General features: G+C 33.7%; 1 protein-coding gene across 1 annotated transcript in view; it reads right to left on the reverse strand.

Moving 5' to 3' along the window:
- Positions 1 to 2,449: 2,449 nt before the first annotated feature.
- SAD2 (ARM repeat superfamily protein) overlaps positions 2,450 to 14,294 on the reverse strand; it is a 36,673-nt gene continuing 24,828 nt past the window's right edge. The window contains exons 16-22 of the mRNA XM_089832651.1: positions 6,025 to 6,128; positions 5,683 to 5,862; positions 4,419 to 4,558; positions 4,186 to 4,325; positions 3,798 to 3,952; positions 3,526 to 3,655; positions 2,450 to 3,400 (exon numbers count right to left, since the gene is read on the reverse strand). Coding sequence (XP_089688777.1) covers positions 3,240 to 3,400; positions 3,526 to 3,655; positions 3,798 to 3,952; positions 4,186 to 4,325; positions 4,419 to 4,558; positions 5,683 to 5,862; positions 6,025 to 6,128 — 1,010 coding nt within the window. The 3' untranslated portion in view covers positions 2,450 to 3,239. The remainder of the gene's footprint in view (positions 3,401 to 3,525; positions 3,656 to 3,797; positions 3,953 to 4,185; positions 4,326 to 4,418; positions 4,559 to 5,682; positions 5,863 to 6,024; positions 6,129 to 14,294) is intronic.

Raw genomic sequence — 14,294 nt, forward strand, 5'->3', positions numbered from 1 at the left:
CTTGCAGAACTATTACTTGCTTTGTATTTGGCCGTAACCGGGAAGGCCTTATAGCCCGGCACATTGCATGTAATCAGTTATATTTTATGAATATATTATTATGATTTGGTATCAGATCTTGCATTGTTGTTTCTTGTTATTATGTTCTGCTGCATATAGCAAGGGGCTAGGACATCTCCTTTGGGGATTCTCCTACATTGCACTGCATCATAACTCATAAAATTTTGATTCATTTTGTCATTAAAGCATTATCTTTTAAAAGAATTAAAAGTAATTTAAAACTAAAACTAAATAATGTAACAAAGAATTTTAAAATGGTAGTTATTGTACGTACAATTATGTTTATTGTTTATGTATTTAAAATTTAAAATATCTTATATCATTTTTGAGTGTCAAGTTGTTGATTAAATATTTAATAGTGTATAAAGATAACGATTGTAATTTTTTATAAAATAAAGAATTATTTAATGTTAACTATTTGTTAAAAAAAATATTTTTGTTTAATAATTTTCAATTTTTCTAGTTTTTTGATCATATAATTCTTTCTTAGAGGATAAACAATTGGTTTCTAATTTCTTACATTGCATGCATGCTAAAAGTAAAATAAAATCTATTGTACTACAGACTCTAAGACACAAATAATAAGCAATTTAAATTGTGGATATTTTTTCTATATGTAAAATTTAATTATAGCATGCTTATGCTTTTCTTAGGGTTTTGGTTGGTATTGTCTAATGTAGTACAACATCTCAATATCCATTTGTTCACAACATATTACAAGACATTTATGACAACTTTATAATTGCATTCAAACTAATATTGCAGAAATTTTATTTATTATCTCAAGACTTCTCATGGAAAAACTAATAATGCAAATAATGTGTTGCCTTGCAATGTATGCATGATTTTTTTAGTAAAATTGAACAACATTTCTTGAGGGCTTATGAAGATGCTTTCCAGTATCAAAACTCTTGAAGTTAAAGAATTCCATTTTGTTCTAAAATTCTTGCACACTTTTTGAGTTTTCCAATTTAGAGCTGCTTGTAACTTTTTTTGTGAAAGTGTTCATGTTAAAGTTCTAATGACACAAAGAAGTAATTTTGCACTTGGTAAGAGCTATCACTTATCTACTCACATTCAACTCTAAAAGATCAAAGGATATAAAGAATGTGGTTCTAATACATTTTACATTCCTTCAAATTAAAAAGTTTATTCCTCCATCTTAACCCTTTATTGTCACACTCTACAATACTATAATCATGACACATATGGCAGAAACTACAATGTGTTTTGTGTCTCTCATTTAGATTTATGTTTCTCTTACAAATACCAATTTTCTTCATTATGTTCATGTCAGCACTATTGTGTTAAATATGCATTCTCTGACATCACTTTATTATAAAAAGAATTGTTTTTATATTATATTTAGATTTTTGTTTCTTTTATATGTTGATATGATAGTCTTCATGTAAGAACTCCTAGGTAATGTGTTCTCTAGGTTTTATTTCTGAAATTATTGTAAAAATAAGAATAGACTGATTTTTTGAATCTCCTATGATTGATTTTAACCAGTAGAGTTGATAATATTAATTTATTGGTCTTGATTTTGGCTAAATCTTCTAGGGCATATTGATGCGCCCTATCACAATGGATCTTAATCAATGCATGCTTTGCAAAACTGCTCTTTTTCGTTTTCATGTTCTCTGAACTTTTCTATGGGAACCCAATTGTTATTTTTAATTAGTATAATTTAAAGAAAAACTATTAAGATTTGGCGTGTAATTTTAGAGTTGCCTATCAAAGAATAACGATTGACCCATTGCGTGCAACAAAAAAGGATGGTGCAAGAGCTCCATGCTCTATACTATATATAATCCTACTAGACAATTCATGTCAACAGAGCTATATGGCACTTGATTAAGACGATATGCCATACGCCGGAGAGGTACTTAAAATACTCTAGAAAATTCAACTACGTTAACTAGAGTCAAATTCGTTGCTCCATCTTCATTATTAGTGCTTCGCTGAAATCAACCTCTCATGAGCAAGAATGGTTTATTTGTCACTCATTGCCTCTAGGAAATGCCCATAAAAAGACTGAGACCCCCAAAATATCACCTTGAGTATACAGCTCCAATACAATGTGCAAGGTAAGCAAGCTTGGCCTTCGATGGTTTGACCCAATCAAACCCCACTTTGGTTGCAGACTACATTAGACTAGTGCTAAAATGGGTGACCCGCCATAAGGGAATATCAGTGCTTCACCCACATGAACATCCCCTAGATACGATAGTTCTAAACAGGACATTTACCCTAAGGAGATACCTTAACCACATCATAAAACATGACACACCAAATATAACTCAGAAAATAGCAGTTGATTATCATAATACATCATTACCCATTTAACAAATAGCTACAATTTCTTCACCAACCAAAATAACACAGATTAGTGGTAAAATTAAGTCTCGATTCTCCATTTTCATGCGAATTTTATAAATAGATTACAGGGGCAATCGACCAAAATTCATTTCAAACAGGCATCCCCATTGGCAGACCAAAATAAAATTTCATCTCTGTAAATTCTTATCTGCGTATCATCTTTGTATTCGCAAAAAAAAAATGAAAAAACTCATTCTCCAATCCCACATGCAGTCTAGGGAATGATGGAGACTGCCAGATGTATCACATTGTACAGAAATTTTGCCTGCATGGCATTATCAATCCTTACTGCTCTGTGCTTGTATAACAATGACATACTTGTGAATTTACTTGTCCTCTTGATATAGCTCTTCTTGGCGAACCTTACAAAGATGGCCAGACAAGTCCAGTCAAATAGTGAAATAATATCCAGCTTACATTTGTATTGCAGTGTGAGAGGAATTCTTCCAAAACCAATTTGAATTCAATACATGAATATCAAAACTATATTACTACACAAGATGTTGGGCCTTCGAGGCACCTATCTCCAAACAAAACTAAACACCACCTGTGTTCAATCAACAGCGCTTTTTATAAACAGGTAGCATCAACGACTGACAGACAATATGGTATATCGAAGACCAATGTTGGATATCTAAAGACCACTAGAAAACTCTGGACGTGTACAGTAGATGTTGCTTCCGTCACAATTGCCTTGGAACATTTATTCTAAAACCCACCAATAAAATTTGATGAATAATAAATGGATCAAGAAAAATCAAAGTGAAACAAAACTTTGGAATTTTACATAAATATTACTATGCCATTACACCACTAGCAGCTTTCTCCGACTTTTCCTTTTCAATTTCTGCCCTCCTCTCTTCAGCATGATTGACCACTGCATTTGCAACTGCTTGATAGTGAAAGTCTAGTGATTGATTCAGATTCTGAAACCTCCTTAAATCTGAATCTTTCATCCCTGATAACAGCACAGATGAAAAGTACCAAGTCACTACAAAGTTTAAAGCCAATGATATAATCAAATATTCAAAAAAATTACACCATTGTGAATTTGTCCTCAATAAAATGGGAGGTGTGCAAAACCTTTCATTATGTCAGAAAAGAACACAAAAGGATCCACATTGTCAATTGGAGACTGAAACTCTTCGTCATCACTGAAATCATCATCGGATACATCATCCTCATCATCGGTGTGTGACTGGAAAGCTTTGGCCTGAGAATTAAATCATACCATCAACCTAGTTAAATATTTGGACAGATTTAGTTATTTTACATTCCTGAATAATTTACACGCCCTCAGAAAAACATGATTGAACACTGTTTTCTAAGAAGGGGAGAATAAAATCATCAAGAACCTGGGCTGCCAATTTCTGAAGCCTTTGACTATTAGCTTCATCGCCATCTTCAGTTTCCACTCCCATTTCCTTGTCAGAATCATCCTCCTCTTCATCATCTTCTGTCTTCCAGCCATCCATGTCATCGTCTTCCTCCTCATTGTTCTTTGCTGCTTCTGCAACATTATAGATGCAGGCACATACCTATTCTAATTATTGTTCTCAAATAAATGATACTCTGGAAATTTACTACTATAACTAGAAAATACACTCTATTTCACGTGACAAGTCACTACCAAAAAAACCAATTACTGAACATCAATCACATATAGGGGCGTGGTAAATGTTACATTATATTATGCAACCATTTCTTGCTAGAAATGGTCTATCTAACAAACTAATTACGCACCAGCAACTTGTTCTTTGTATGCAACAAGTAGGTCAAGAATAGCTGTGAATATTCGACCAAAGGATTCTTCAGGTATCATTCCAGATGGAAGTGATAAGAGTGAAGTAAGACCCAAAATGCAAACTTTCTTATCATGTTCCCTGCATCAGAACAAGAAGATTAAAAACAGGACCTCAAAAATCAATGCCATTAAAAATATCCACTGAATTAAGAAATTAGAGAAAATTGATTACCTTCTGAAATTTGCTTTCTGTCCACTTTTTTTTGCTTCTTGGAGCATTTGAAACCACAAATTGAAAACTTGTGTAATTACTCCCAATTTTTGCATTATGCCCAGAGTCAGAGCTGGGTTGTAGTATAGAGCATTTGCAATCTGTTACAAAACCGACTGCATTAAAGTTTGCACACAATTAAGCCTTCTGCACAAATATGAGTAAACAGCAGCGTAAAATGGTTCGGCCGAAAAATTCAAAGAAACCTAGGACTACAGATTTTGGAAAACCCCTTTGTTCCTAAGAGATGACGGGATCTTTCTAAGTAAAACTTATTTGTCTACAGTATTTTGTAGTTTGTAGATGTTCTTTATGGGAATTATCCGTGTCCCTTGGAAGACATCAGAAAGACTGCAAACATTATTTATATAGACAATGGTATTATAAATATATACAACTCCAGGTCACATTATGAAGGGAAAAAATGATACAACTCTGGCAACTAGATTAAAGCTTTTGTGCTATTAACACAATAAGCAACTGCATTAAGGTTTTGTTCAGAAAAGTCAAAAAAACCTAGGACCCAAGAGATAATAATAAGCAACTGCATTAAGGCTTTATCAAGCCTTCGATTTAGATAGTAACAAAGCAAATACTTCAGTGTTCTCTTGATACAAAATTCCTTTTAGATCATACGAGTAAACAGTGCGGTACCATTCTTCACAAAAATCTAAATTAACTAGAACTATTTGTTTAGGAATGCCTTTGTACCTGAGAAATTGCAGGATCTGTATAATTGAAACCAAATTGTCTATAAAAAGTTTTAACTTTGCAGCTGTTCACTATATGAATTATTTGTCCCTTGGGGCACATACTAGAAAGAGTTGTGACTGCAAGTATCATAGACATGGATAATTTAAAGCTCCAAGTGACTGAACATTCTAAAAAGGAAAAATGTTGTAAAACTCTGGCAACTAGTTTAGTAATTAAATCTCAGTGATCTTTTGTTTCCAATTTAATAAAAATTGATTAGCTGCAAACCAACTTGCCTATTGAGAGCAAGGATAGCCCATGTTAACATTTAAAAAATAAGTTGATTAATTCATCAATAAAGAATTCAACACAATATAATTTGGCAGGACTTGGCATATTTCAGCAAATGCTTACATCAAACATCCAACCATAAAAGTTAATCGTACAATACAAAAGTCAAATTTCAGATGACACAAATCATTTTGTGTGATGCTTATAATATTTCAAGCATTGACAGGCAGATGATTCTCACCACTTCCATCAGCAGATCCTTCAAATACTTCTTTTCCGTTCGCCATAGCCTTTCAATTGTAATTTTAAGATATGGCTCCACCCATTCGTCGACTCGGCCTTTGCAATTCTGTAGCACTGCCTCAATAAGTTTTGGGGCAGGCTCAATATCATGGTCTTCTATATTTTTATCTGACATCACCTGCAAAGGTTTGAACCAAAATTAATGAAATTTAATAAATTTCCCAAAAAATCATAAGAAAACATTTCCTTCTCCTTAGAGCATATGCCAATTACTGAAGTTTCAATGGAAAAATGTAGCATAGATTACATGAAACTCGTCAGATATTAAATGAGCACTTACAGATGAAAGCATTTTAAAGAGACTTTGTTGATAGTCTGGATCCTTGCACGTAAGAAAAATTTCGGTGCTCCTGGATATGTAGTTATCCAAGGGAACAAGAATATCTGCAACAACAGACCTCAGAAATGTTACTAGGGTAGATAAATAAAAGCAAAAAATAGATAGCAATCCAAACTGACAAACTTAGTGAGAACAGAATCAATATTCTTCACTTACTACAAATCTTTATGATCTTGTTACATTTCTAACAAGGCATTCTAGGCAAGCTAAAAAGCAACTAAAGGTTGGTTCGGTATGTTTGTTTCAGCTTGCAATAGATTTTCTAGTTTTAAGTACAATATGCTAATTGAAGATAGCCAGTTGCATAAGGTCCCATCAAGATAACCAAGCTCCTTTCATAGCTTGGGTAGAAAAAAGCCGAGTGTTACCACGTTTATAACTTTATTGTTTATAAATTTCTAGTTTACAATTTATTTCAGATATCTGCACTATGACATTGGCAGGGTGCAATAACCATGTAAATGGAATTCAATTACCCGTATTCAGTACAACACAGCAAAAATCCAGACGCTTGTTAAGAATATTAACCAAGATAAACCTACAGGTCTGACAGTACAGACCGCACTTCCTCTTAATAGTAATATATCTCTACTGTTGGCATTTAATGATATATATCTCTCTCCTATAGGTGCCAAGTTAGGAAGGGTTATGGGTTATGTCCCTTGAGGGACATACCCTTTAGAAAGGATATATAAGTAGGTTGTAAATGCAGATTATAGAATACACGGTTATAGCAGTCTGCTCCTATAAGCATTTTATATCCTGCAATTTATATCTGAGATTCTCTATAACAATAAAAAGTTAAATATTTAGTATTGCATCTGCATTATAATAAGCACTAATTTCATCAATATTCATACTACTTAGAAGATCATTCTCAGCATATAAGACTGGATTAAAAATCTGATTAAGAAATAAGGATTTAGCAAAAAGTTTACATAGTATCAGAGCTCTGATAATCAAACCTAAGCTCTCCTAAATTTCATTAATCAGACTTTGTACACATCAAGCAACAATCTTCTATCTTCCATGGCTTACACAATTAGACCCAAGGTTTGATGGGAAAGAGCACTTTGAAGCCTAGAAGTTCAGAATCATGATGATTCTTGAAGAGAACAATCTAAAACAATTCATTGATGGAGCATCCAAACAACCCCCAGTTGAACCTCACAAATCTATTTGGAGCAAAGGAAATAGAAAAGCTATTCAAATCATCTTGGATGGAGTTAAAAATGATATTGTACTTATGCTTACAAAACATCAAACTGCCTTTGATATGATGAATGCATTACGAAATGCCTATGAAGTAAACAATGCAACCAAGGTTCTTGCACTAAAAAGGCAACTAAATCACATTCAAATAAAGAGAGGAGAATCGATAAGTTCTTACTTCTTAAGTGTTGCCGGCATTAGAGATGAACTATCAAGCATAAGAACCATCATTAGTGACACAGAATTAACACTTATGGCTATAGATGGATTGCCAAATTCATGGGAGACATTCGCACAAGGAATAAGTGCCAGAGATCAGCTCCCGGACTTTAATAAACTCAAAAATGACTGTCTTCAAGAGGAATCCAGAAAACTAAAGAAAGGAGGGAAACCAAAAGTAGAAGATGAAAAACTTCACGTTCTTAATACAAACTCCTATAAAGGCAAGAAGAAGCATTTCAAGAAGAAAATGGGAAATCAAAAGAATGGAAAGCCCAAAAAATATCTATCTAAAATAAAGTGTTTCAAATGTGAAAAATTTGGACACTAGAGATCTAATTGTCCTGAAAATTCCAAATAACAGGCAAATTGTACAAATGTTATTAGAGAAGAAAATACTTATGATCCTGAGAATCGTGTTTTGTATTCCTCTCTATCAAATGAAATTTCAAATAAAGCATAGTAAATTGATAGTGGATCTTCTAGACATATAATAGGATACAAAGAAACTCTAGATTCCTTATCAGAGAAGGTTAACGGTGAAGTTACCATTGGTGATAACTCAGCACACTCCGTTGAAGGAATTGGAAATTGTACTTTGAAACTAAAATCAGGAAATACTCTTCTTCTTAAAGGTGTACTCTATGTACCAAAGATTAAAAGAAACCTAATCTTAATTACAGCACTTGAAGATAATGGACATAATGTTGCATTCGTGGATGGCAAAGTATAAACTTGGGCTAAGAACTCTTCCATCAAAAAAGCAAAGTTAATTGGTCAAAGAAAGGGATATTTGCATGAATTGAATACAGAATCTAGTCGATCCATTCAAGCCCTAGTCCATGAAGCTAAAGATTCAAATGAAATATGGCACAGAAGATTAGGGCATCTAAATTTTAAAACTTTATCAACTAGGGAAAAGATGGTTACTGGATTACCCAAATTAAATAAAGACCACCCTAGTATTTGCAAAGGGTGTGCTCTGGGTAAAAGCAACAAAAGTCCCTTTCATGATAGTACTAGGAAAACAAATAATGTACTAGAATTAATTCATTCAGATTTATGTGGACCTATGTCTGTTCCTTCTCTTGGAGGATTCTAGTATTATATCTTGTTCATAGATGACTTCTCTAGGAAAACATGGATTTACTTTTTTATATGCAAGGAATGAAAAGAAATCCTACAAAGATTTAAAGAATTCAAAGCGTTAACTGAAAATTTTTCAAGGCATAAAATTAATGCCCTTAGAATTGATAACGAAGGAGAATAGACCTCAGACTTGTTTAAAAGGTTTTGTAAAGAATCAGGGATTAAGAGGGAGTACACTATTCCTTATAACCCAGAGCAAAACGAGGTAGCAGAAAGAAAGAATAGGACAATTATAGAAGCTGCTAGGGCTATATTTTTTACCAAAACCTAGAATATTATCTTTGGGCAGAAGCCTCTTGAACTACTATATATGTTCAAAATAGAAGTCCTCACTCCTATCTTAAAGATAAAACACCTGAAGAAGTATTTACTAAAGTAAAACCCAATATAAGTCATCTTAGATTTTTGGATGTCCTGTATATATCCATGTTCCAAAAGAAAAGAGAACCAAGGTAGAACCCTCGAGAGGAAAGGTATTTTTGTAAGGTATAGTGAAACTTCTAAAGCATATAGGATTTTCATACCTGGACAGAAAACTATTGAACTTAGCAGAGATGTAATCTTTGAAGAAGATCTTGCATTCAAAAGAGCCATAAGTTTTGATAAACCTTCTCCTTTATCTAGTTCTAAAAGAAATAGTGAATCTAGATCCTAGAGGGAGAACTTAGAAGAAATTGAAGATGAAATTCAAAATATGAACCTTGAAGAAAATTCAAAGAAAAGGCCACTTTGGGCCATTAAAACAATTGAAGTAGCCGAAGACTTTGTTGCACCTTCTACAACAGTCAGAAAAAGCAAAAGACCTAAAAGATTCTCTAGTTATACAGCTAACATAAGTGATTTATCCAAAACAAAGCCAACCAATCCCTCTGATGCTATTACACATACAACTTGGAAAGAAGCTATGACAAAAGAAAATCATGAAAAATGATGTTTGGGAAATTGTTCCAAGACCTAAAGGAAAATCTGTTATTTCTTCCAAGTGGATATTTAAAATAAAGCATGCTACTGACAGTAATATTGAGAAGTATAAAGCCAAATTTGTAGCCAGAGGATTTTCTCATAAAGAAGGGATTGATTATGAAGAAACCTTTGCTCATGTTGCCAAATATACATCCATAAGAGCAATCTTCGCAATTGTTGCATCAAAGGGATTGAAGGTACATCAAATGGATGTGAAAACAGCATTCCTAAATGGAAAGATTTCAAAAGAAGTATATTTGAAGCAACCTGAATGATTTGAAACTCATGATCCTAACACTTTTGTTTGCAAGCTCAAGAAAGCTCTCTATGGGCTTAAACAGGCTCCCAGGGCCTAGTAAGAAAGAGTTGATAAGTATCTCACCAGCTTAGGATTCTCCAAGAATGAAGTTGATCCAAATTTATTTTATAAAAGAGATAAAGATGATATGGTAATTCTGATACTATATGTTGATGATCTACTAATAACAAGTGATGATCATCTCATAGATCAGTGCAAGAAAGATCTAATTGGAGAATTTGTGATGAAAGATTTGGAACTCCTTCATTACTTTCTAGGACTGGAAGTACGACAGCATTCTAACAGTATCATACTAAATCAAGGAAAGTATACATCAGATATTTTAAAGAAATTTGGAATGTGGAATTGCACACTTATGTCTTCTCCAATGGAGACTAATCTACATAAACTTAAGGAAGCAGCAGCAGAATCACCATCCATAGATTCTACTCTCTACAGACAGATGATTGGATCTCTTATGTACTTAGTAAATACAAGACCTGATATTTGCTATGCAGTTAATGCCTTAAGTCAGTTTATGTGTGAACCGAAGGAGATTCACCTAGTCACAGTTAAACACAATATGAGATACTTACAAGACACTCTTAATCTCAGACTCAAATATGAGAAAGTTGCTTTAGACTTGCATGGATTCACTCAGTCAGATTGGGGGGGAAGTGTTAAAGACAAGAAAAGTACTTCAGGATGTTGTTTCAGTTTGGGATCAGCAATGATATCTTGGATATGTAGAAAGCAATCTTCAGTAACACAGAGTTCCACAGAAGCCGAATACATTGCAGCAGCGATGACCTCCCAAGAAGCAATATGGCTTAGGAAGTTACTTGTGGGATTATTTGGGCAAGCTATGAATCCCACGATTAGTCATTGTGATAATCAGAGTTCCATTAAGCTCTCAGTGAATCTAGTTTTCCATGACAGGTCCAAGCATATTGAAATTCCTTACCATTATGTAAGAGATATGGTAGATAGGAATTCTGTGAAATTGGAATACATTTGCACTACAGATCAAACAGCAGACATACTCACCAAACCTCTATTTAGAGTGAAGATAGAACACTTCAGGAGGAGACTTGGTATGGTTGAATTGTAATCCATTTGTACTCTCTTGATTATTAATAAAATGATTTTATTTTGTCAGGCTATTGACTGTTATGGCCTCCACCATTTGTATTCATTTGTATTCATTATTTTAAGAGGTGACAATCTCTGAAAATAATGAACACTTGTATAAAACATTATGAGAGGTAACGATCTCTTAGATAATGTGCTAAACAGTAGAATTCTACTATAAGATCCAGATGAGTTCAAGATCATATTGTGATGTTAACATTGCTATATTCATGGGTCACAAATTGGATAAAAGAAGAATCTTAGTATTCTCCGGATTTATCATGTATTCTGGTAGATCTTAAAACTTAGGATCATGTTGTGATATGGAAATACCAATTTCTATGAAATCATAACTTGGATAAATGAAGACATTACTCTTCAGATTTATCTTGTATAATATCACTAGTGGCAGTGACTTGTCATATCACAAGTTTGGTAATATGACTTTGTATCATGTGTTCTATGATACCACATACTAAGAAGAGACAGACAGATATAGAGTATTAATTCTTGCTTACTCATCTATATTGGTGTTGCTAGATATAATATCTCTCTATAGGATTATCAGGTTAAGAGGGAGTGTTAAGAATATTAACCAAAATAAACCTACAGGTCTGACAGTACAGACCGTACTTCCTCTTAATAGTAATATATCTCTAATGTTGGCATTTAATGATATATATATATTTCATATAGGTGCCAAGTTAGGAAGGGTTATGTCCCTTGAGGGACATACCCTTTAGAAAGGATACATAAGTAGGTTGTAAATGCAGATTATAATATATATATATATATATATATATATATATATATATCCTATAGGTGCCAAGTTAGGAAGGGTTATGTCCCTTTAGAAAGGATATATAAGTAGGTTGTAAACGCAGATTATAGAACACACAGTTACAGCAGTCTGCTCCTATAAGCATTGTATATCTTGCAATTTATATCTGAGATTCTCTATCACAATAAAAGGTTAAATATTCATACTAAGCACTAATTTCATCAACATTCATACTACTTGGAAGATCATTCTCAGCATATAAGACTGGATTAAAAGTCTGATTAAGACATAAGGATTTAGCAGAAACTTTACAACGCCAAGCCCAAAAACAAGTTAAATGCTTACCCAGAACTGCCAAGACTCCGAGTCCCAAGGCAATTGAAGCTATAAACAAGGCCAAAAGTCTAGTGACCAAGTTACCTAGCAAGACTGCCAGACTCGCCAAAGTCCATAGTTCCAAGAATCACGGCGATTCATGCGATTCACGCGATTCGGCGATTCGATTCAAGCCAAACGATTTTTTGTGAATCGGTGAATCGAATCAGCAATAAAGGGTTTATGAAATAAGTTACTCACTAAATTTCAAGGGTTTTTTAAATTTTCCGATTCATGGCCGATTCGATTCCGATTCATGGCCGATTCACGATTTGATTCGGCCTTGCCGATTTCGATCCGATTCCGATTCTTGTTACTTTGCGCCAAACCCAGAGTCGCATCCCTGAGACTCATCTAAATTAGGTTTAGATTAAAGAAAAAAATAAAAGGGATAAAGAAAAAAGAATTAAAAAAACACTAACATAACGCTCTACAGAAGAATATATAGTTTGAGCCTCATTACAACTATAGCTTTAACAACCGTGATTTTCTAGGGTGTGATCAACTGCTGGAGCTTTGCTAAACACAATAAAATTACCATGAGCGTCTGAGTGGTCTAAGAGGCTTTAATTTGGGAGTGTGCTGCCCCAAACCCACACTCTAGTTTTTAAAGCTAAATATAAAAAACATTAAATATGAAGGACCCTTTCCCAGTTTCTTAAGATGTCAAATGATAAATATTTATCATCTGAATCGTGAAAATTAAAACATATCTTTGACAGAGGCAATAGCCCTTATCATTCGCATGATAATTCCAAACAAATTATGAGCATATGCCTCAAAACCTGGCACCACAGCATCTCTTCCAAATGTGATCCACTTATCAACTGAGTTGCAAAAAGATAATGCCTCAGAATCCGGGACCGAAGCACAATAAAAAATTATTCATGCTGTTGTTATGAAATAATAAATTACTTTCCCAGGTTATGGCCATGAAAATATAACTTGGAGCCTAACTTTTCACCGACAGTCTAGCTTTTGTCAGCTCTTGGAAGTCAGGTTCACTAACTAATAAGATCTCCAAAAAATAAATTGTTTTCATACAAATTTTAGACTTATTCCTAACATTTAATTCAATGTACTTCTTTTTTTTTAACCAAAATAGTTTGCTAAACTTTTGATTTTGTAAGATAATTTCAGCCCATGAAATTTTACCTATTTGGTCCCTTTTCAGGAACATATTAATTTGACCATATTGTCAGCAATATATAGAAGAGTAATTAATTAAGTATACTCATAGATCAACTAACAGAAAATCCATTAGCCAAATAGAAAAATAAACCTGCAACTTAGAAAAGAACAGGTAGAGTTCAACACAACCGTTCATGCTCTATTTTTTCCATGGTCTTTTTTAGGGAGAGTCCACTATGTCTGGTTCCCATAGCTTTGTGCCATCCCATAATGTTTGGTTGATCTTTTTACCTGTCCCTGTAACTTATTCATTTATAACTTACCTTTCCAAAACCAAATCCTGTAGTAACATCCAGCTATATGCGCATTGTTCCAGTAACAGGATCATCATATCTGCTGTACAGCATTTACTCTGTCCTCATACCCAAACCTTTAGACAATGTAGAATTATATACTCGCTGCTCTATCAACAAACGGATCAGTCGTAACTCGTATCTATTGTACACCATGGATTAGGAACCAAGTGAACCGAATCAGAAACAAAGTAAAGTCACATTTTGGACAATGTAGAATTATATACTCACTGCTCTATCAACAAAAGGATCAGTTGTATCTATTGTACACCATGGATTGGGAACCAAGTGAACCAAATCAGAAAAAAAGTAAAGTCACATATGTTACCGAGAGCTTGTTTACCAATATTTCCGGGAACAATCCCAGAAGAATTATCAACAACTGCAGCTCATAGAGCACTGTACAAATACTGACCATTAATTCAATTACAATGTCTTGAACTAATGCTCAAGCTCATATGCTGCCCATTAGACAAGAAAAAAAGAAATTTCTAAAACCCTCTTATTTGCATAAGATCAATGTCCACCTTGGTGATTTTCAGGTCAACTCAGTGATTTAAGAATTTGCATGCAAAAAATATACTAGTCTGTGTGTTAT

Source organism: Cupressus sempervirens, chromosome 5 (genome assembly GCF_028749045.1).
Source record: "Cupressus sempervirens isolate cs-2001-9-10 chromosome 5, ASM2874904v1, whole genome shotgun sequence".
Taxonomy (NCBI): domain Eukaryota; kingdom Viridiplantae; phylum Streptophyta; class Pinopsida; order Cupressales; family Cupressaceae; genus Cupressus; species Cupressus sempervirens.